The sequence below is a fragment of the Heteronotia binoei genome, chromosome 1 (assembly GCF_032191835.1).
Source record: "Heteronotia binoei isolate CCM8104 ecotype False Entrance Well chromosome 1, APGP_CSIRO_Hbin_v1, whole genome shotgun sequence".
NCBI lineage: Eukaryota > Metazoa > Chordata > Lepidosauria > Squamata > Gekkonidae > Heteronotia > Heteronotia binoei.
Window position 1 is genome coordinate 258,763,245 of NC_083223.1, and position 23,597 is coordinate 258,786,841.

Genomic DNA, 23,597 nt, shown 5'->3' on the forward strand with positions numbered 1-23,597 from the left:
ATCAGCTTAGAGGGAACACTGCCTGCAACATTTTGCTGTTTGAAATAGGGCTTTGCTTTTGATACTCTCTCAGATTATCCCTCCACATATTCCCCCACCCAATTATTACTCATTGTTAAAGATCTCTTCGTTTGATCTTTTGTTTTTGCAATAGTCTGTCCTAGGTGGATTTTAGAGGCGAGTTTTGTTCTTTCGGTGGAAGGTGTATTATGAAAAACGCAGAAGAAAGTTTGAGTCCAGTGGCACCTTTATGACCATCAGAGAAGTGTGCATGCACGTGAAAGCTTATGTCTTGGATAAAACTTGGTTAAGAAGACACTGGACTCAAACCCAACGTTTGTTCTGCTGCTTCAACACGGCTACCCCACCTGTCATCCTATCCTACAGCCTATGATTGGTCATTCAAAACATGCCTCAGCAGCTGTAGGATGTGACCTTTCAGGCTGAGCTCTGCCTGGCTGCCTTAGTGTCCATGTGGGCACATTGACACAGACATAGGCATACAAAGTCTGATACCAAGTCAACCCATCGGTTGCTTTAGATCAGCGATCTCTGTCCTGACAGGCAGCGGCTCTGTTTGGTGTAGTGGTTAAGTGTGTGGACTCTTATCTGGGAGAACCAGGTTTGATTCCCTACTCTACTTGCACCTGCTGGAATGGCCTTGAGTCAGTCATAGCTCTCACAGGAGATGTCCTTGAAAGGGCAGCTGCTGTGAGAACCCTCTCAGCCCCTTCCACCTCACAGGGTGTCTGTTGTGGGGGGAGAAGACATAGGAGATTGTAAGCTGCTCTGAGACTGATTCGGAGAGAAGGGTGGGGTATAAATGTGCAGTCTTCTTCTTCTGTTGGATTTCAGACTGAGAAGGGTCTTTCCCAGTACCTGCTGCCCAAAATCCTTTAGCTGAAGATGCCACAGATTGAGGCTGGGATTGAGATTCGAAGTGTATGCTCACCACTGAGCCACAGAACCTCTCCCTAGGTGTTGCATACAAACTCATCTCCCAGTTGTGCTGCCGGAGCTGACTTAAAAACAGTAAGCCTCTGATCTGCAAGTCCTTTTCCCCTGGTCCTTGTACAGAGGGATTCTCTAGTAGTCATAGAACATAGAAGCAAAGAGCTGGAAGGTATCCCTAAGGGTCATCCAGTCCACCCCCTTGCACTATGCAGGAAACTAACTTGTTCTGGGGCACTTTAATACACTGCAACAAATAAAAAAAAACTTTGAATAGGATTCTCACCTTTCTTTCTTTAGACTGGCCTTGCTTGCCAGTTAGCTGGGGAAGCTTTTCCTGGCACAGAGAGAAAAGTCTCCCACCCCCACCCCGTGACTTAATCTGCTTAATTTCTGTTATTTATGCTGCCGCTAAGGGCACAAAACTAGGACCAGAAAAAAGGTGGCTACTCTTTATAGTATGGAAATGGGTTGTAATGCCAGGAGACCTTAAGTCTCCACCCAGAGGTTGGCAACCCTCAGGCTTTTTGTTGAGAATTTTTTAATCAGTAGCAGTGATTCCATTATAGTGCAGGTTTGGCCAAACTGTGGCTTGGGAGCTACATGTGGCTCTCAGATATTGTGTGGCTCTCGAAGCCCCCCACTGCTCTGTTGGCCAGCTTGGAAAAGGCATTTCTTTCTTTAAATCACTTCTCCTAGCCAAGCCAACTGGCATTTTGTAGAATGCATTTAAAGTTAAAGTTGCTTTCTTTCCACCTCTACCTCCCACCCATCTCTTTGCCTTCTTTCCACCTTTCCTGTCTTGCAGCTCTCAGGCATGTGATGTTTATTCAATGTGGCTCTTAGGTTAAGCAAGTTTGGCCACCCCTGCTATAGTGTCATTTCTCTGTAACTATATAGGAACAACCAATTTTTTTTAAAATGGGCAAAAGCCCTCCACTGGCATGGGGAAGCAGAGAATGGAAGGCGCAAGGAAAGAACAGCAAATCACCTGGTGTGGATTCTCTGCTGCCACTGTGAATGCTTCTGCATTTGTAAGGGCTGTGAGTGCACAGTGAAGAATCATCTCAGGGTGGAAGCAATCCTATATTCAGGACGGTCTGGCGCCAGGGGTGTCGAACTCATTTGTTATGAGGACTGGATCTGATATAAATGAGACCTTGTTATATTACCCGGCCATATGTGTACCTATTTAAGATTAGATAGCAGGAACATAAACTTTATAAAGGACATGGACAAAAACAAAGATTTTTTAAAAAACTTAAACTTAAACCATGTTTAAAATATTAGCACTCATTGGTCTTAAAGGTGCTTTCTTTGTATTTCTCCGATGGGATCCAGGGAACTGGGCAAAGGAAGCTTTCGCTCTTCCTTCCCCAGGGGACCAGCAGGGGGAGGAGCCTCAGCCAATAGAAGGAAGAGAGGCTTGACTCAGTAGCTCTGCTGTGTGATTGTGATAGCCTGGCAAAGCAAGCTCTTCCTTCCCCCCTTCCTCCCCAAGGAGGAGCCTCAGCCAATGGAGAAAATAGAGTCTTTGCTCTTTAGCTCCTGTGCGATTGAGCAAGCCTTGCAAAACAAGCTGTGACACAGAAGGAAGCAAGAGAGAGGGAGAAGGAAGCAGATGACAGTCAGTTGCTCAGGGGCCTGATAGGAGCCCTCCGAGGGCCTAATTTGGCCCCAGGTCAGATGTTTGACACCCCCAGTCTGGAGTATAGAATTGTTTGCTATAGCCTCCAAGCTAGAATGTGGAAAAATGACCGAGGACAGGACAGGCGTCATGCATCTTTGTAATTAAAACCAACCATTTGCTCCCAAGCAAATGTGTTTAGCATGGAGGGGTCTTAGTCTGCATGTGGGCTTTCTTTTGAACATTGCTCAACATCTGATGCCTTCCAAGTGGTTCCAAAACCATCCCAAGGAGAGACAATATTGTTCTGTCTGGAAATTGTTTCCTGATGCAATTTAAAAAAAAAAAGATTCTCGGCTTTGTTTTTGAAAACAAACAGCTGGAGGCGTGGGAAAACTCCCTTCTTCTCCTCCCCAAACCTCACAGGTCTGGAGGAGGTACAGAAGTGGGGAGGGGGGCTGCGTGCCCCAAGGTATAGTAGAGGCCTTAGGTGACTGGGGAAGGCAGTGGCAAACCACCCTGTAAAAAGTCTGCCGTGAAAACGTTGTGAAAGCAACGTCACCCCAGAGTCGGAACCGACTGGTGCTTACACAGGGGACCTTTCCTTTCCTAGGTCATGGTGGGGGGGTGTGTTTTGCCAGCAAGGTCAAAATCCACTTGGGCAAGGGGCAGCGGTGGCAGCGTGGAAGTCTAGGTTTTAGCCTTTGCTTGTCTGGGAATTGTTTACAGGCTTGCAGAGAAAATTGGGAGGAGGGAAGAGGCCATCCGGAGGCTGGAGTTTCTGCAACTTTTGCTGAGTCAGGCGATGTCGCTTAAGGAGGCAAAGTCAGAACGGCTGGTCATTTCCTTTTTTTTTGTCTCACCCAGCCAGCAGAATCAACATTCCCTTGAGCCAAGCTGGCTGGACTAAGCTTAGTGGGCATTTGGGGACCTGCTGAGTCAGATGGCAGAAAAAGCTCAGCAGGAATTCATTTGCATATTAGGCCACACCCCCTGATTTCACCATTGTTTCACACAGGGCTTTTTTGTAGAAAAAGCTGAGCAGGAACTTATTTGCATTTTAAGCTACACCCTCTGACACCAAGCCAGCCGGAACTGTGTTCCTGTGCGTTTCTGCTCAAAAAAAGCCCTGCTGCTAACTATGGGTGGTGGATCTGGGTGGGTCCATCAATGTTTTGGTTGTGCTGCTTGCCTGCCTGGGACAGTAAGCGCAGGGGGACGCCGAGCTTCGGGCAGACTACAGTACAAAACCATTGGTTTTGTGGAGCATCGGTTGTGTGGGCTCAGCTTGGTTGCCAACTCTGGGTTGAGAAATTCCAGAAGAATCAGAGGTGGAGCTTTGGGAGAGCAGGGTTTAGGAAGAGGTGGGGTATAATGCCATAGAGTCCACCCCTCTGAAACTGTCATCCCCCCCCCCCCCATGATGAATTGATCTCTGTCATCTGGAGACCAGTTGTAATTCCAGAAAATCTCCATGCCCCACCTGGAAGCTGGCAACCATTCTAAGCTCTTTGTCTTCAGTGGACTTTGAAGGGTGTACCTCTGTTTAGCTGGCACTGTTAGTTCCCTTAACAGCGATTGTGGGTCTCACATGTTTCCTCCATATGAAAAAAAATCACTGTACATAGAAAACTAAATTATCAGGGAGAAAAATAAGCTAGTACCCTTCTCCCTGAGATACTAGTTTTCTATGTAGAGGGGATTCTAGAGAGATGAAGGATTAGCTTTCTAGGCCCCACCTGCGATCTGAAGGAATACAGCTGCAAATCGATTTGTTGTTTCAGGGAGAACTAGGCCTAAATTCAATAACTGGATCAAATGGTTCTCGGATCTCTCCATCTCTTTCTCACCTGCCTGTCCACTCTATCCTTTGGGCTTCAATGTGACTGGAAGGAGGGGTCCATCCATCAGGTCTAGTGTTGTGATGGAGCAGAGGACCAAAATGAGAAACAGCAGTGAATGTGATATACCTTTCCTCATGGCTGAGCCAGGTTTTGGATTTCCTCCTCCGAGGTTAGATTTATACATACAACAAAGTGGAGGTGGTAGAACAGACTGCAGCGTTCCAGATTAATTTCTAGATGACTCAGGATTGTACCATACTGTGTTGCTGCATGCAGCTTCTACAAAGGGTTGTCAGCTTCCAGGTGGTGGCTGGAGATCTCCCAGTTACAACTGATCTCCAAGCTACAAAGATCAGTTCCCCGGGAGAAAATGGATGCTTTGGAGGGTAGACTCTATGGCAGGGGTGGCCAAACTTGCTTAATGTAAGAGCCACATAGAATAAATGACAGCTGTTTGAGAGCCGCGAGACATGAACGTCAGATGTTTTGAGAGCCACAAGACAGGAAGGGAGGAAAATAGATTGGGGGGAGGAGAGAGAGGGGGAAAGAAAGCAACTTTAAATTTAAATGCATTCTCCAAGCTGCCAGCTGACTTGGCTTGGAGAAGTGATTTAAAGAGAGAAATGCCTTTTCCAAGATGGTCAACGGGGCAATGGGAGCTTAGAGAGCCACACGATATGTGTGAAAGAGCCACATGTGGCTCCTGAGCCACAGTTTGATCACCCTTGCTCTTTGGCATTGTGCCCACAGAGGTTCCTGTCCTCCCCAGGCTCCATCCCTTCCCAGCCTGGATCTGGCAACTCTATCCCCCTATCCTCTGCTGGTGACCAGGGGAGATCTGGCAACCTTAATTTTTATTTATTTCATTTGATTTATATCCCGCCCTACCCCACCGAAGCGGGCTCAGAGCGGCTTACAACATAAAACTCTAACAATAAATCAGCTTAAAATACATTAATGGTTAATACAATAAAATACATAAAAACACATTTATCAATATACCATGCTACATCTTTCCTAAGTCAGTTCTTGCACACCGAAACGTGACAATCTTCAGGGGAATTAAGTATTGCATGCCTTGCAGCAACTTCCTATTTCTTCCTTTAAGTCAACTGTAACACAGAACCATCAATTCCAGAAAAGATGTTTTCATGAACACAAACTATTACATTTTCATTACAAGAGAATGAAGCTTCAGATAAGTATCAGAACCATTCATCTATATTACAACACCTAAATCCAATCACACCTGCTATTGTCATTCAGCATTTGAAATCCTTCCACTCTCCACAATGTAGAAGAATTGCAGATTTATACCCCGCCCTTCTCTCTGAATCAGAGACTCAGAGTGGCTTACAATCTCCTATATCTTCTCACCCCACAACAGACACCCTGTGAGGTGGGTGGGGCTGATAGGGCTCTCACAGCAGCTGCCCTTTCAAGGACAGCTCTGTGAGAGCTATGGCTGACCCAAGGCCATTCCAGCAGCTGCAAGTGGAGGAGTGGGGAATCAAACCCAGTTCTCCCAGATAAGAGTCCATGCACTTAACCACTACACCAAACTGAAAGATGCACTCATATTATAGCTATATCTGAAGAAGCGAGCAGTGACTCACAAAAACAATTTTTTGTCTTTAAAGAGCTACTGGACTCTTGCTCTTCTATATTGCACTGCTAGAAACAGATTAACATGGTTACCCATCCTGACCTAAAAGAATCATTCCTGACAACCTATAGAGCAAGACAAATTAATATCCCTTTCCACTTATCAACACCATACTTGCTACTTAGAACCCTGTTCTTAAAAGCATCTTGTTTTCCCAACCACAAGCACATCCAAGACAAGTAGCATAAAAGCATTTGAAAACTATAGCAAGATGCCACATGAGTCAGAAGCGACATGTGAAACGGCTCTTAACTATTCAACTTCCAAAATTCTACATAATCATGCGCTTCCTATTTATAACCAAAGCTCTGCTCTCAAGACTTCACACAAATTTCTATTCTGTAGTACTGAAGCTTCAGCAAGTACCAGACAAAGAAAATCAAGCACATAAACAAAACACAAGTCTTTCCAGACATATATGTAACATAATGAGAAATGAAATTGAAGCATTTGCATTGATATACCTTGAATCCATCTTTCTAAAATTGCAGTACACTAGACCGAAAACAACCCAGAAAACAACTCATATTAAAACAAAAACCTGACAAAACAAAGAATGATTATCTGCTCTCTCTAAACAGATAGCTATAATTTGAGAAGCACTACCATTTAACATTCTGCTCCAATATCTACTATTCATAAAGCAATATCAAATCTGTATTAGAAATGTTTTGCACTGATTTACAGCAGCAATTCAAATCAGTTATGAATGTGACTTGATGAGGCACAAAGTTCCCAGCTAAAATCTCACACTGCTACAAACTCTCTCGATTGGGATCATCCACTTGTCTACTAGTGGGAAGCTCCCAATCCACCAAATGGGAAGGGCAACACGGAACTGTCTTTTAAGGATGTTTTCAGTTCTGAGATAATGTGCAGCACTTCAAACATCTGAAACACAATATCTAAAATGCAAAATATTTCCACTAATAAAATACAGCAAAGCTGCCCAGGCAACCTTTCTACCCAGTACATCACTACTTACCACATTTTTACACTGCCCTTCTTCCTAGCAATTTAAAATAGCATATATGTTCTCTCATCCCCCCTCCCCATCCCATGCCATCTTCACAACAACCCTGCACAGTAAGGGAGGCCAACAGCACAGCATCTGAAGCTTCAAATAGGCATTTGAAATTCAGCCTTCCCTGGTGCCAAGTCCAACCATTCTAGCCAGCACCTAACACTGATTTTGTCATTTTCTCTATAAATCCAAATGCATAAAAACTATTCCAAGATTAGTACCCCCACAATGCAAGCCAATGGCAGAGGTGGCCAACAGTAGCTCTCCAAATGTTTTTTGCTTACAACTCCCATCAGCCCCAGCCAACATGGCCAATGGCTGGGGCTGATGGGAGTTGTAGACAAAAAACATCTGGAGAGCTACCGTTGGCCACCCCTGTTTTATGGCATTACACCCCACTGAAGTCCTTCCCCTACCCATACCCCGCCCTCCTCAGGCTCACCCACAAAATCTCCAGGTGTTTCCCAACCCAGAGCCGGCAACCCACCCACACAGTACAGAATTTCATGCCCTGACAAAAGCTGCACTGTTTACACATGAAAGGGACTGTTTTAAGGCACAGAACAATCCGCTGCTTCTTAGCATTGTCCCAAACGGATGCCTGTTCTCTTTGATCTCCCCACAGAGGCCCCCAGCCCTGGCCTTTCTGATGGCAGTTTTCTCAGGGAGCTGAAATTAGATAAGGAGCAAGATAAAAGTTCTCCAGATTAGAGTCCGCTGCTCTTAAGCACTACACCAAACTGGCTCCCTCTCAAATTGGGAGGGGCTGTGACTCAGTGGTAGAGCATCTGTTTGGCATGCAGAAGGTCCCAAAGTTTAATCTCCAGCATCTCCATTAAAAAGGAAGAAGGATCAGTAGTGATTTGTGATGTGGAAGACCTCTGCCTGAGACTATGGGGAGCCTCTGCCAGTCTAAGTAAACAACTTTAGAATAGTAGAATCACAGATATAGAATGGATCTCCACCAGGGTCATTTAGTCCCTGCACAATGCAGGAAATTCACAAATCCATCCCCAATGCCCAGTGATCCTTGCTCCATGCTCAGAAGATGGGGGGAGGGGGGACTTCCAGGATCCCCAGCCAAACTGGCCTGGAGAAAAATTGCTGCCTGACTCCAATTTCCCTGACTTATTCCCTGGACATGTAAGAAAGGACCATGAGAACTAAGCACTGATGCAACCCTTCCTGCCCTCCTTCCCATTATCTGCCTAAGTTCACAGAAACCACATTGCTGTCAGATGGCCATGTAGCCTCTTTTCAAAAACCTCCAAGGAAGGAGAGCCCACCACCTCCCAAGGAAGCCTGTTCCACTGAGGAACCACTCTAACAGTCAGGAAGTTCTTCCTAATGTTGAGCCGCAAACTCTTTTGATGTAATTTCAACCCATTAGTTCTGGTCCAACCTTCAGAAACGACAGAAAACTCTGCACCATCCTCTATATGACAGCCCTTCAAATAGTTGAGATGGTGATCATATCACCTCTCAGTCATCTCCTCTCCAGGTGAAACATACTCAGCTGCTTCAGCCTTTCCTCACAGGACTTGGTCTCCAGACTTCTCACCATCTTCATTGCCATCCTCTGGACACATTCCAGCTTGTCTGTATCTTTCCTAAATTGTGGTGCCCAAAACAACACAATACTCCTTGAACCCTGATGGACCAGTGGTCTAATTAGATATAAGGGACTTTGTGTGTTCTTGTGAGTAGTCCCCCCCCCCGCCAAAAAAAAAGAATTCTGTTGAGTAGTTTCATTAGTGGCACACCAGGTGTCATACCTGGATTTGTGCATTTAATTTTGGCCTGTTAGGCCTTTTTGTTGTTGTTTTGATTGTATTCGAGGAGGGGGGCTGAATGTTTAGGTGTTTGTAGATGTAACTTTATTCCCTCTGTTTTTCCTGATACATCTTTCTGAAATGTCATCAGCCTCTTTGACCAAATTTTTTTGTGGGAGAAAGGATAAAAATAATTGCAATACATTACACTGTACGAAGGAGAGAGGATTATAAAACCACAAAAGGTGAGGACAAAGGAGCTTCTTCTCCTGTCTCTTCACTATAGAACTTGGTGGCAGCAAACCAGGAAAGTTAATTGATGGTGGCAGGGCTGGCCTAGTTTTATTGTTTTGTACGAGGAAAATTAAAACCTTGCTGCCCAACAGCATGTATGTTGAGAACAGAACAACATTAAGATAAGTGTCCTAACTTTCCCTCAGGGTTGCCAGCTCCAGACAGGGAAATTCCTGGTGATTTGGGGTGGGTGGGACCTGGCAAGGCCCTGGTTTGGTGAGAGGAAGGAACTCTGCAGGCTATAATGCAATAGATCAGTTTCCCTCCATTTTCTCCAGAGGAACTGATCTCTATAGTCTGGAAATCAGTTATAATTACAGGAGATCTCTATTCCCCATCAGGATGCTGGCAACCTTTTTTTTCCTTATAACATGTCACCACATATTACGTGTGTTAACCAGTAGAAATCAGAAAACGCTCAGTCACGGCCCTTGATATTGCCATTTGGGTTTTCTGCCTCAGTGGCATTAAAATGTCTTAGGGGAATTCGGGGGTGGGGGAGAACTTCATAATATGTGTTCCTAACTTATGGAACTCGTTGCTCCAAGAAGGGATGGCGTAACTCCACCTGGCTTGGAAAAGGAACAGACAGATTTAAAAAGGGTTTCCAGACTCCAGGTGATCTCCAGCTGGCAGAGATCAGCTCCCTTGGAGAAAATGGCTGCTTTGACGGGTGGACTCTAGGTCTAAGGCATTGTACTGTGCTGAGGCCCCTCTTCTCCCCAAACCCTACCCTCTCCCGGATCCACCCCCAAAGTCTCTAGGTATTTTCCAACACGGACCTGGCAACCCTCGTCTGTCAACTGCTAAGGAGCTTCTGTGTCCAGAAGCAGTCTGCCTCTCTGACCGCTAAACAGTGGAGAATGGAATAAAAGAGGAAGATCAGCCCCTTCCTGGAGTGCTCCAGAGCAATACTCCCTCTAAGCTGTGGAGCCTTATGAGCAAAAATTCTACGTTATGAGCTACTGCATACATTTGTTTGCTCTGGCGCCATTCTTCTTGAGCTAAGACAAAGATGTATGAGGCAGAGGCTAAAAAACTGTGAGCTAGCTCACACTATCTCAGCTTAGAGGGAACACTGCTCCAGAAGTGCCACAGTGTTTTGCTGTTGGGAAATTAATGGCTGGTTCAGTAAAATCAGAGGGGTTTTCATCAGCTATGACAGCGAGACCCAGGGCTTTTTTTTAGCAGAAACGCACAGGAATGGAGTTGCGGCTGGCTTGGTGTCCAGGGGTGTGTGGCTTAATATGCAAGTGAGTTTCCACTGGGCTTTTTATATTAAAAAATCGCTATGTGAAACAATGGTGACATCAGCGGTGTGTGGCCTATTATGGAAATGAGTTCCTGCTGGACTTAAAAAAAAAAAAAGCCCTGGCTAGAACCGTCATGTGCAGAGGTAGTCTACCAAATCTTTGGAACAGATCTATGATGCTAGGATTCTCATCTCTAAACTCCTGCTTTTGAGCCTTCCGGTGAGGGCTGGGAAGAAACGTGATGGCTGAGCCGGATCAGATGGGGTTTGAGTCAAGAAAGGCACTTTGGTTTTCCTCTCCCTTAAAAAAAAAAATGCTGGGCAGTACCAATTCAGCACTCAGCAGGGTGAGGCGAGGTAACCCGGCCCGTTCTACCTTAAGCCGGGCGCCGAAGGGAGCCCGGGGGGCGGAGCGGGGCGGAGAAAGCTACCCTACATGAACTGCCGGCCGGCGAGCTCTGCTCAAATCGGCTCGAACCGGATTACAGGTGAATCGAAGCGAGAGAAGCGCCGTGCCGGACCGTACTAGGTACTGGTTGAAGACGACAAGGCGCTGCGGATACACGTGGGGAGAGCCCCCCCTCTATTTCACACGCGCCGTTTACGTTCTGAGTAACCTGCTGCCCCTCTACTCAGTTCCCACCGAAGAGCATTAAGGAAAAAGGGTAAGGGGTTCCAGACTTCGATGTGGGTGCGATGCGATCCCTGGGAGATTATTTCTCTAGCACCTAGAAAAAACTATCCCATCTCCTGGTTCTGCCCAGTTGCCAGACTGAACGCGGGTTTGGGTAACGTGTGAATTGAGGAGGCGGGGATTAATTCTCGCAGAGCGATGAAGGGTACTGGCTGCGGGGGTCGGGGGGCTTGGTGTCCAATCAGGGTAATTTTGTATGCAGGAACGAATTTGGTCTTGGCTTGGGAAGGGGACAGGGCTAAAAATGTGTGGCCTGCCCCTGGGGACTAGAATGGGTGACTTAAAAAAAAAAAAGAAGAGGTTCAAGGGTTGCCAGCCTCCAGGTGGAGCCTGGAGATTTCCTGGAATTACAGCTGATCTCCAGAGTCCAGAATACAGAGATCAGTTTTTGTGGAGAAAAATGGCTGCCTTGGATCGTGGAATTTATGGCATTGAATCATAGAGTTGGAAGGGACCTCTAGGGTCATCTAGTCCAGCCCCCTGCACAATGTGGGAAACTCACAAATACCTCCCCGTAAATTCACAGGATCCACACTGCTGTCAGATGGCCATCTAGCCTCTGTGCACCCCACTGAGGTCTGGGGCCTAAGTCATCTCCCTTGACTTTGGGTTGTTGAGCCTGTTTGTGGTTCCTCAATGGTTTGGGCATCTTCTTAGCGATCGATCCTGGCATTAATCTCAAGGCATTTTATTAAATTAAGGCCTGGCAGGGGGCACAGAGGAAAGGCATATTTGTCTTCAGTGTCAACTGGGCACACAGGCTGTCCCCCTTCGCCTCCTCCTGTCTCAGACTCTGGGCAACATCCTGTGCCTTTTTCTCCCAGGCGGCACCATGAGTTCCCAAGGCGTGCCTCAGGACACCGAGCTGGACCTGAAAGACGTGGAGCTGAGCGACCTCGATACTGAGAAGCAGCCTATGAATGCTTCCCCACCACTGGCTGGTTCCCCAGGCAGCTTGGGCGAGAAGAACGGGGTGGTGAAGGTGAAGGTGGCCGAGGAGGAGGAGGAGGGCGAGATGGCCTCCAAGTTCACCGGCCTGTCCAAGGAAGAGCTGCTGCAGGTGGCCGGCACCCCTGGCTGGGTGCGCACCCGCTGGGCGCTCCTGATCCTCTTCTGGCTGGGCTGGCTGGGCATGCTGGCGGGGGCCATCGTCATCATCGTCCAGGCCCCCCGCTGCAAGGACCTGCCCCAGCAGAAGTGGTGGCAGGAGGGGGGCATCTACCGCATCCAGCCCACCGAAAGGTTCCAAGACTCCAATGCAGATGGCGAGGGGGACCTGGCAGGTGAGCACCCCCAAAGGGAGGTGGATGGAGGGATGGGCGGGCCAGTGACAACCCAAGGCTCTCGGCTTTTGGAGCTGGCAGTCAATTCCGAGTTTTCTCTCTGGGTTCCATGGCCCTTCCCTGAATGGGCAACTAGGTTTCTGACTCCTTCCTAACCTGGCTTTTTTCCCCCTCCCATTCCCCAGAGCAGTAGTAAATTCCAGATCAGTATAATGCAAGCCACCCTTTTCCTTTGGGGTTCATTAACCCAGAGTCGCTGCTCCCTCTGAATTGCAATTAGAGAATCTCTCTGCCCGCTGCTGCCCCTTGACTTGAACGGGATGGGGAGGGGAGAGGGAGAGTTGCCACCATGATTTGCGAGAAGCCACTGATCTGCTCTAAGCAAAAACTGGAGCTGTCTTAGAGATCTGACTTCTTCGAATTCCCCCGCCTCCCATTTTTAAAATAGACCCTTAGATGATCTGGACAGGAAAGGGTTCTGGGTACGGCATGGCCTTTGAGCGCTAGGTCAGGAGCAGCCCCCCTCCCTGTCCCTTGGCTCTTTTTCCTCTGTGCTCAGCAGTGCTCGGGGTCCATGTGATTAGCAGCTGCCTGCCTCCTCTCTCTCCCCCCACCCCACTGGTGCAAAGGGAACGCTGCCAGGCAGACTTTCCCCACGCCAGGCAGCCAGCCGGTTCCATCCAGCTCTGTCTTCCTCCTCAGCGCAAGGGCTGGCCTTTGTTTCATCAGTCCCTGACGTCAGCCAAAAGCTGACTCAGCTCGGAGGCTGCTGGGTAAAAAGCTTCTGTTCCTTCCTGTCCTGCTCTTTAATCTGCCTGTCCTACCCTCCCTTCCCCCCCTCCTTCCCTCTCCATTCCCCGCATGGTGTGGGGGCAGAATTTCCGTGGGCTGCTGCCTTTCACATCCTCTCGCATTGAAAACATGCCCTGACCGAGCATTTTTTTTAACAGCTACATTTAGGCTGAGAAGCTTAGGAGGATTTCTAATCACAGGGCATGAAGTACAGTGGACTTCCTGGTACTGTAAAACACGTAATGTGCCTTCTCTGGGCTGTTAAAACCCTGGACTCCTGGAAGTTCTAACAGGAAGGTCAGGGAAAAGGGGACTCTAAAACAAACTAAAATAAGACTGAAGACTACAAATTTATACCCCGCCCTTCTCTCTGAATCAGAGACTCAGAGCAGCTTCCAATCTCCTATATCTCCCCCCACACACACACACAACAGACACCCTGTGAGGTGGGTGGGGTTGGAGAGGGCTCTCACAGCAGCTGCCCTTTCAAGGACAACCTCTGCAAGAGCTATGGCTGACCCAAGGCCATTCCAGCAGCTGCAAGTGGAGGAGTGGGGAATCAAACTGGGTTCTCCCAGATAACCACTACACCAAACTGGCTCTGCATGATTGTTCTGTGCAACATCATTGCTCTTGTTTTTTGAAACATCCTTATCCACATTTCAAACAGATTTGTGCAATCTTAAGGACTAGAAACTTGGGCTTGGATTCTAAGTCTTGCTTGTACTGAGCTGCTGAAGGAGCACACCACAGCAGACTGCCTTCCTTTGCACCAGGAGCTTTCACACATGCAAGATCATGATTTTTCAGTGGGTGGCTAGTGGCAGAGGAAAGTGGCATGCAGCACTGTGTCTCTAGTAAACAAAGAGAGGTGCAAATGGGAGCAAGAGTAAGGAGCTGAGCCGTGGGGAAGGGTTGTGACTCAGTGGTAGAGCCTCTGCTTTATATGCAGAAGGTCTTAGGTTCAATCCCTGGCGACTCCAGCTTAAAGGACCAGACAGTAGGTGATGTGGTAGATCTCTGCATTGTACTCCCTATGAGGTTTCTGTCCTCCCCAGGTTCTATCCATCATAAGAACATAAGAGAGGTCTTGTTGGATCAGGCCAATGGGCCATCGTACCAGGGTCAAAACCCTGGTGACATTAGGAGGTCCACCAGCGGGGCCAGAACTCCAGAAGACCTCCTACTGTTACGCCCCAAGCACCAAGAATGCAGAGCATCCCCATTGCCTCCTACAAGAGGGCAACGCCTAAGATGGCTTGTGCTATAATAATATATGGGGATTATTTTTTCAAGTGCTCACAGCCTTTCTTCCAGCTGAATTGGAACCCTGTTTCTAAACAGAGGCGTTCTCCCCTCTCTCACAGACAGAATGCTTCTTTTTAGATAATGGCAGCATGGAGGTGTAATACTGGACGGAGCATTTCCTCCTGCATGTGAGACGGAAGGAGGGAATGCCTCTTCTTAAATGGTGCTTTCAGTTACATGTGCGGGCATGATCTTAGAAGAGGCTTCTCATCCCGTGCTGGAGAGAAGGGAAATGCATCTGGTGTGGAAGATAGTACCTTACCTGATATAAACAAAGTTGGCTTTTTTTCTTGAAAAATGCTTATTGTATTAATATTCAAATCCTTGTGGATTTCCCTGATCTGCTGACTTCATGCAGTTAATTCGCTGAAAAGGCTTTTGTTGGGTGATAGCTATGGTTGCCAACTCTGGATTGGGAAATCCTTCTTGTGCAGCTGCTGGAGTGACCTTGGCTCAGTCACAGTTCTCTCAGAGCTGTTCTCTCAAGAGCAGTTCTCAAAAGAGCTCTCTCAGCCCCACCTACCCCACAGGTTATCTGTTGTGAGGAGGGGAAGGGAAAGGAGGTTGTAGGCCACTCTGAGATTCCAAGTGAAGGGCAGGGTATGAATTAAATCTCCTTTTCTCCTCTTGAGCAAACAGAATTGACCTGATTTCTAAGAGAAAGTTGCTGAACCATCACCTTCTTTTTCAAGCAGCACTTCTGATTTACAGTCTTTGTCCTGTTCACTTGCACAATAGGTCTTGCAAGCAAAACTGCTTATGCATTCCACAGAGACAGGGATGAGGCTATGCAATCAGTTATTGACAAACAGATTTGGGGGTTGGTTCCAGTCCTTTACCTCCTTCCTAGCCTCTGGGATTGACGGAAAGGCCCAACTGTATGAGCAGCCTGGTATATGAACATATGAAGCTGCCTTATACTGAATCAGACCTTTGGTCCATCAAAGTCAGTATTGTCTACTTAGATTGGCAGCAGCTCTCCAGGGTCTCAAGCTGAGGTTTTTCACGCCTACTTGCCTGGACCCTTTTTAGTTGGAGATGCCAGAGATTGAACCTGGGACCTTCTGTTTACCAAGCAGATGCTCTACCACTGAGCCACCGTTCCTCCCCATGACCCCCTTTTTGATTTTTTCCCTTTTGCCCCTGCAGGCCTGAAACTGCGGATGGATTATTTAAACTCTCTCAAGGTGAAAGGGGTGGTGATTGGGCCTCTTCACATCAATGTTAAAGATGATCTGGCTGGGACGAACCTCCAAGCCATCGACCCCAAATTCGGCACAGCAGCAGAGTTCCAGGAGGTCCTTCAGGCTGCGAAGAAAAAGGGTAAAGATCCGTGGCAGGGAGTGGGGGGGGGGCAGTCTCCTCTTTGCGATGGCTTGCTGACAAGATTCTGCAGTGCATCCAGGAGGCAACGTTCAGACACGGAGTGTGCTTCACCTCTTTTTCAGGCCTCAAAGTAGTCTTGGACTTGACACCCAACTACAAAGGCCAGTCCCCTTGGTTCGGACCGGAGATCCTTACTAGCAGTGACTTCCAAGACAAAATGAAGGTGAGTGTGTGTGTGTGTTGAGGCGGGGGGAGGCTTTGAGAAAGACAGAAAATGATTTAGAAGGGATGTTGGCAAGATCGCCTCTGTCTTTAGTAGCTACCTAGTTCACGGGAATGAGGCAGATGATAGTCCCCCGCTGTGTCAGGGCCCGATTCAATTTCTGTTCATCGGACCGGCTGCTAAAGCTATAAGGGCAAGAGGGGAATAAATTCATGTATGCCAAAAGCGGCTGAAATGGTGTGTAACTTAGAGAGAGTGTGGTGTAGTGGTGAGAAGGTTGGAGTGTTAAGACTAGGATTTGGGAGACCCAGATTTGAATCTCCACACTGCCTTGAGAGGCCCTCAGGCACCCCTGGAGCTGGTTTCTCTCCCTCCTTCCGCCTAACCTATCTTCCTTAGTATGTTTTTCCTTTATCTATATTCTGCCTTTCTCCCTGATGGGGACTTGAAGTGGCTTATGTTGTTCTCCTTTGTTTTATCCTCACAATAATCCTGTGAGGTAGGCTAGGCTAAGAGCATGAGGCTGGCCTGAGGTCACCTAGCCTCACTCAGATTGTTTCTGTGAGAGTTAAAATGGAGGGGGAAAGCAAGGCATAAACATCCAAATCAAGGGGGTCAAACATGCGGCCTGGGGGCTGGATCAGGCTCCTGGAGGGGTCCTATCAGGCCCGTGAGCAAATCAAAAGTAGGTTTGCAACTTACAGATACACACCTGAACAGCATACTCGAGATTGCTATAGCACAGACCTTGTCTCCAGTTTTTGATGCAATCATTCAGGACAAGAGGTGTCAGTTATCCAAGACTGTTAAATAAATAAAATATTGCAAGACTGCTAATGTTTTAAGTATGTTTTAAGCTTTTTAAAAAAATCTTTGTGTTGGTCTGTGTCTGCTACCTGGCATTACATTTTATGACGTATATGGCCTGGCCAACAAAGTCTCATTTATGTCAGATCTGGCCCTCATAACAAATGAGTTTGACACCCCTGATCTAAATGAACGAAGGCAGCTGTGCAGTGAGAATTACAGGCTGAACGGCATTTGGATCGGGAATCCTCTGCTTCTGAGCTGGCCGCTATTCCCTGTAATGCATCAGGGTTCATTATTTCTAACATGGCCAGTTCCAGGTTTTTGCAGGCTCTGGGTTGGTGGCGCCCAAGGGGCCCCCATCTCCCCACCAGTTTGTAAGCCAGTTTGATGTAGTGGTCAAGTGTGCGGGCTCTTATCTGGGGTTTGATTCCCCACTCCTCCACTTGCAGCTGCTGGAACAGTCTTGGGTCAGCCATGGCTTTTGCAGAGTTGTCCTTGAAAGGGCAGCTTCTGCCAGAACTCTCTCAGCCCCACCCACCTCACAGGGTGTCTGTTGTGGGGGAGGAAGATAAAGGCAATTGTGAGAGCTCTGAGATTCAGAGTGGAGGGCAGGATACAAATCCAATATCTTCTTCACCACCGGGGCCTCCCTGCCCTCCCTTTCACCCCCACACTTGCCTGCTCCCTCCTGCCTGTGAATCCTTCTCCTGCTTGCTTGTGTTCCTACCGGCCAGGCTCGGTTGCCTGCACCACCCGTACAACCTTTCCCTGAACGCACCAGTGGGTGTATGCAGTTGGAAGAGCTGCCGCCATTGCCACAAGGGGTGCCACCGTCACACAGCGTTCGCATGCCGCTTTCTTAATTACTTTGGACAGTTGGTACAGACAAGTGGCAGGCAAAGTGTGTGGGGTCAGCAACAGTGGCTCCACCAAAAAGTCGTCAACCCTGGCAGCTGCCCACCCTGAGGGTATGCTGGCGCTGGCCTCAATTTCTAACATCAGTAAAAACAACTTGCTAAAAGATTGTGTCGCAGCTGATAGACTGGAATCAGTTGTGGACTAACGTCTTATGTGGTCCTGCTTTTATTCTCTCGGCTTCTAGGTGGCGATAGACTTCTGGCTGAAGGAAGGGGTGTCCGGGATCCAGATTGGAAGCGTCGAGCATGTCCTCAATGTACGTGGTGAGCCCAGTCCAGGTGCAGGCTAGCTTCTGGGGTCTCTGTTCCCTTGAGGTTCCTTCATGGGTTTGGGGTGGCCATGGTGAAGCAACTAAGTACCCAGAAGCAAAGTTGTTTTGTAGCAGAAACTCCTTTGCATATTAGGTCACACACCCCTGATGTAGCAACTCCTCCAAGAGCTTACAGGGCTCTTAGTACAAAGCCTATTGTAAGTTCCAGGAGGATTGGCTATATCAGCAGGGTGTAATATGCAAAGGAGCTCCTGCTACAGAAAAAGCCCTGGTGGTGATTGTCCTTTTGGTGGGAGGTGTGTGTTGTGTGTGTGTGGAGGGTGAGTGGATATTGGGAGTGGTGGTGATTACGAGGTTATCAGGTTCCATGTGTTTTCCTGAGCTCTGCATTTCTCATATGATTTTCACAGGAGACCCAGCTCTTGATTGATTGGAAGAACCTGACTGAGAAATACGCCACTGATGAACATTCCAGGTAGTTTATCCAACCCCTAACATTCCACCTCTGGGGCATTTTCAGAGGGGGGACATTTTGGTATGCAGTGGAAGAGCTCGATTTGGGTCCAGGAGCACCTTAGAGACCAACAAGATGTTCAAGGCATAAGCTTTGGAGCGCTGACTTTGGATAGCCCAGGCGAGCTGGATCTTGTCAGATCTCAGAAACGAAGCAGGCTTGACTGTGGTTAGTGCTTGGATGGGAGATTGTCCTTGAAATACCCAGTTGAGAGGCTGGATCAGGATTATTCAGCCATCTCCCTGAATATCCTCCAGGCCACCAGTAGGAGTCAGTCACCAGAAGTCAACACAACTTCCAGGTGCAGACACACACGCACGCACACACAAAATACAAAAATGCCCCCCCACCACCACCACCAAAAAGAAGATATATGAAGCTGCCTTATACTGAATCAGACCCTCGGTCCATCAAAGTCAGTATTATCAAAGATTTCAGGTTTTCACGGCTAGTAACATCATTAGGGTTTGTAGAATCTTTCGGGCTCAAGTGCCGTGTTCTACTGGAGAAAGTTTTCCTTCCAGACGTTTCGTTCTCAGCTGCGGAGAACATCCTCAGTGGCGTTGCAGCCGGAGCAGGCGCTCAGACCTTCTTGGCTGCTGTGCTGCTCAATGCACAGCAGCCAAGAAGGTCTGAGCGCCTGCTCCGGCTGCAACGCCACTGAGGATGTTCTCCGCAGCTGAGAACGAAACGTCTGGAAGGAAAACTTTCTCCAGTAGAACACGGCACTTGAGCCCGAAAGATTCTACAAACCCTAAAGTCAGTATTGTCTACTCAGACTGGCAGCGGCTCTCCAGGGTCCCAAGCTAAGTTTTTTCACGCCTATTTGCCTGGACCCTTTTTTAGTGGAGATGCCGGGGATTGAACCTGGGACCTTCTGCTTACCAAGCAGATGCTCTACCACTGAGCCACGGTCCCTCCCCTAAGCTTTTGAGAGTCAAACGCTCCCTTGGTCAGATTCATTATCTGATGAAGAAAGCTGCTAGCCTGAACCTCTTCTTGGTCTTTAAGGTACTTCGGGACTTGAATCTACCTCCATCAAGGAGGACTTCTTTTGGAAAATTCAAAGGTTGCAAAGACCTTGTGGATGCTGCAAGGATTTTATATCAAACATGCATCAGGGTTCCATGTCTCCCAAGTCATGAAGGCCACATTCTGAGCAAGGCTTGTGCAGAGAGGGGTTTTTTCTCCCTCCTCATCTCTTGTCATTTATCTGAATTGAAACAGCTCTGTCTCCATAAACACCAGCTCCCCCGGGCTGTTTTACTTCATGGAGAAGGTAGGGGGTGAGTTGAAACCCCTTCTGAGCAGAGTATGACGCCCACGTAGGCAACAAAAGCTTTCTCATTAATGTGTGTTGCAAAGACTTCATGGAAGCTGAAAAGTCTTTATCACTTGAATCAGCTGTCTTGTCTGTTGCCTTTTAGAGAGCCAGTTTGGTGTGGTGGTTAAGTGTGGAAGAACAGGGTTTGATTCCCCACTCTTCCACTTGCAGCAGCTGGAATGGCCTTGGGTCAACTGTAGCTCTTGCAGACTTGTCCTTGAAAGGGCAGCTTCTGGGAGAGCTCTCTCAGCCCCATCTACCCTACAGGGTGTCTATTGTGGGGGAGGAAGCTAAAGGAGATTGTGAGCCACTCTGAGATTCAGAGGGAAGGATGAGGTATAAATCCAATATCTTCTAGGGATTACTGTTCCATCTAGCTCAGCCATGGCTACTCCAGCAGTGGCTCTCTGGGGTCTCGGGTGTCTTTCCCAGCTGTGCTCCCAGAGAACCCTTTCTTCAAAGCTGTACAATGGGGAGAGGCTGTAGCTCAGTAGTAGAGCACTTGCTTGACATGCAGAAGGTCCCAGGTTCAATCACAGCTCAAAGGATCAGGTGGCAGGGGAAATGAAAGACTTCAGCCTGAGATCTTGGCAAGTCGCTGCCAGTCTGAGTAGGCCATACAGACCTTGATGGGCTGTTGATCTGATTCAGTGTAAGGCAGCGTCATGTCACTGAAATTGACATGGCTTCAAATACTTCACTATGTACTGCTACCCACCATGTGGACTAGAAACATCTCTCTCTCTCTTTCTTAAAATGAAAGCCATGATTCTCAGAAGGCTGAGTGAGGCAGCCAAATTATGCTGCCTTCTCCCTGCCCCTGTGCCACCCAGGCTTATTACCAAACTCCCTCCTGCCGTGAACGAAGTCCGCAGCCATCTGACCGACCTGCCGTGTGTTCTTCATCCCACAGGGTGTTGATCGCAGCGACTCACAAATGGGACCCCCAGAGCATTTTCTCCCTCCTCAACGAGACGGAGGCGGTGGACCTGCTGACCAGCCAGTACCTCCTGGGACTGGGAGAGGATGGCCAGGGTGACACTTCTGCCCACTTGGTCAACAGCTACATCCAAGCTGCTGGGGAGAAGTGGCCCAGTTGGAGCGTGAGTTGTAGGCTGGGGTGGGGGGACCAGGTGTGGTGGTTGGATAAACATATGGAGCAGAGGTCCATCAGTGGCTATTAGCCACAGAGTATTGATGGAACTCTCTGTCTGGGGCAGTGATGCTCTGTATTGGTGTTTGGGGGGCAACAGTGGGAGGGCTTCTTGTGTCCTGCCCCTACTGAGGGACCTCCTGATGGCACCTGGGTTTTTTTGGCCACTGTGTGAAACAGAATGTTGGACTGGATGGGCCACTGGCCTGATCCAACATGGCTTCTCTTATGGGTGAGATTCAGTCCTCACTTCCCTGGTTGCAGAAGAGCGACAGCTGTCTGTTCCTGACTTCACCCTCTGCAGAGCGGAGGGGGAGGAGCTGCCATTGCCTGCCCCATCCATCCTCACTGCTGCCCAGGCAGGGGATTGGAAGTGGCAGAGGGCCCTGTCGCAAAGGTCGCCCCGCCCAGCCCAGACCAAGTAACCTTTGGGTTCAAGCAGGCAGGTTAACAAATTACAAACAGCTGGGGTACACTGGAGTGCGCCTTCGCTTCAGTAGCTGTCACCAGACTTCTGTTCTTCCCTGCAGTCAGGAGCAATGCTCCCTCTAAGCTATGGAGTCTTGTGAGCAAAAATTCTAATTTGTGAGCTACTGGCATTAAAGTTGTGAGTGAGCCGTTTGGCTACTGATTAAATTAGTTTGCTCTGGGGCCAGCCTTCCTGAGCTAAGACACAAATGTGTGAGCTGGAGACTTAAAAACTGTGAGCTAGCTCACACGAACTCAGGCTTAGAGGGGACACTGGTCAGGAGCCAAAGGACCAATTTCTGACCTTACTAGGAATGACTAAGAATCCTTCTCTGCAAGGTAGACTCCCAGCAAGAATTCATAAGAGTTAAGGTTGAGTGGTAGGTGGTTTGCCATTCTGTGAAGACAAATAACCAGGGTTATGAATTTTAAAATATATTTTTATTAAGGGGCGAAGAGTACTTTTTAAGAACAGTTCAGTGAGGAGAAAACAAGAAAGCTAAATGTTTTGGAGTTAGCTGAAGTACTTCAAAGACAGTGGTTCATAAGAACAAGAGATTACCCTTCCAGTTTTGGGTTCTGAGATGCCCAGTGCTGGTTTGGCTTCAGCAAACTAAGTCCCAAAATGGCCAAAATGAACCACCCCTCCCCCCGTTACTTGACCCCCACCGGTGTTATTTACTTAAAATGCAAATATTTAAAGGTACCCTTAACTATTAAAACAAAAATTTATTTTCTTCTTCTTTTTAAAACTTAATCATTATCAAAGATTGTCCAATGTCCTTTTATTTTCCACTCTTTTTCTACATACCTTCTAAACTTTTTCCGTTCCGTCTTAAAAACTTCTAAATCATAGTCTCTTAATATTCTTGTTAATTTGTCCATTTCACTCCATGTCATAATTTTTATAATCCAATCCCATTTCTCTTGTTTTTTTTCTTGCTTCCACAACTGCGCATACAATGTCCTAGCGGCTGAGAGCAAGTACCAAATTATAGTTCTATCTTCTTTTGGAAATTTTTCCATTTGTAGTCCCAACAGAAAAGTCACTGCAACTTTGTTAAACTCATATCCCAAGATCTTAGAAATCTCCTGCTGAATCATCTGCCAAAACACTTTAGCTCTTTCACAAGTCCACCACATATGATAGAAAGTACCTTCTTGCTTTTTGCATTTCCAACATCTGTCTGGCATCTTATTATTCATCTTTGCCAATTTTTTAGGAGTCATATACCATCTATACATCATCTTAAAACAGTTTTCTTTAATACTTTGACATATTGAAAGTTTCATAGAGTTCTTCCACAAATATTCCCCAGTTTCCATCTGTATTTATTTACATTAATTGGCCATTTAATCATTTGCGATTTCACTACTTCATCTTCTGTAGACCATTGTAGAAGTAATTTATATACTTTTGAAATTAATTTATCATTGTCTCCAAGCAGAACTTTTTCCAATTCTGTTTGCTCTTTCCTTATTCCTTCAGTTTTAATATCATTCTCCACCAAGCTCTTTATTTGTTGCATTTGAAACCAATCATATTTATAATTCAACTCTTCAGCAGTTTTCAGTTCTATTTTGCCACTTTGTATTTTTAATAGTTGATTATATGACAACCACTTTTCTTTGCCTATCTCAGCCGTTATTTTTATTACTTCAGCTGGCACTATCCATAACAGTCTTCTCTCATCTCCATATTTCTTGTATTTAATCCATGTATTTAGCAAATTATTTCTTATATAATGGTGAGAAAAAACCATCTTCTTTTTTCAATAGTACAAATATGCGTGCCAGCCAAATTTATTTCCGTGACCTTCCAGCACTGAAGGTTTTTTGTTTAACAGTGTTATCCGTTCTTTCATCCACACTGCTTCCTGATATAATTTTAAATTCGGCAGTTGAAACCCACTTCTTTCTTTTGCATCTGTCAAAATTTTCATTTTAATCCTTGGTTTCTTCCCAGCCCACACAAATTCTGAGATTTTTCTTTGCCATTTATCAAATTGTTTGCCATCCTTCCCAATCAGAATAGTTTGAAACAAATACATTATTCTTGGTAAAATATTCATTTTGATTGCAG

General features: G+C 47.1%; 1 protein-coding gene across 2 annotated transcripts in view; it reads left to right on the plus strand.

Annotated features, from left to right (window-relative positions):
- The window catches only part of SLC3A2 (solute carrier family 3 member 2), a 40,561-nt gene that overhangs the window by 11,531 nt on the left and 5,433 nt on the right, over positions 1 to 23,597 (plus strand). Inside the window, exons 1-7 of one of the 2 annotated variants that reach the window (XM_060254396.1) lie at positions 10,886 to 11,095; positions 11,949 to 12,407; positions 15,657 to 15,830; positions 15,956 to 16,056; positions 17,969 to 18,040; positions 18,466 to 18,530; positions 20,807 to 20,996. In XM_060254396.1, coding sequence (XP_060110379.1) covers positions 11,957 to 12,407; positions 15,657 to 15,830; positions 15,956 to 16,056; positions 17,969 to 18,040; positions 18,466 to 18,530; positions 20,807 to 20,996 — 1,053 coding nt within the window. In that variant the 5' untranslated portion in view covers positions 10,886 to 11,095; positions 11,949 to 11,956. Of the gene's footprint in view, positions 1 to 10,885; positions 11,096 to 11,948; positions 12,408 to 15,656; positions 15,831 to 15,955; positions 16,057 to 17,968; positions 18,041 to 18,465; positions 18,531 to 20,806; positions 20,997 to 23,597 lie in introns of those variants that run through there. The other variant, XM_060254403.1, reaches the window with a different exon arrangement.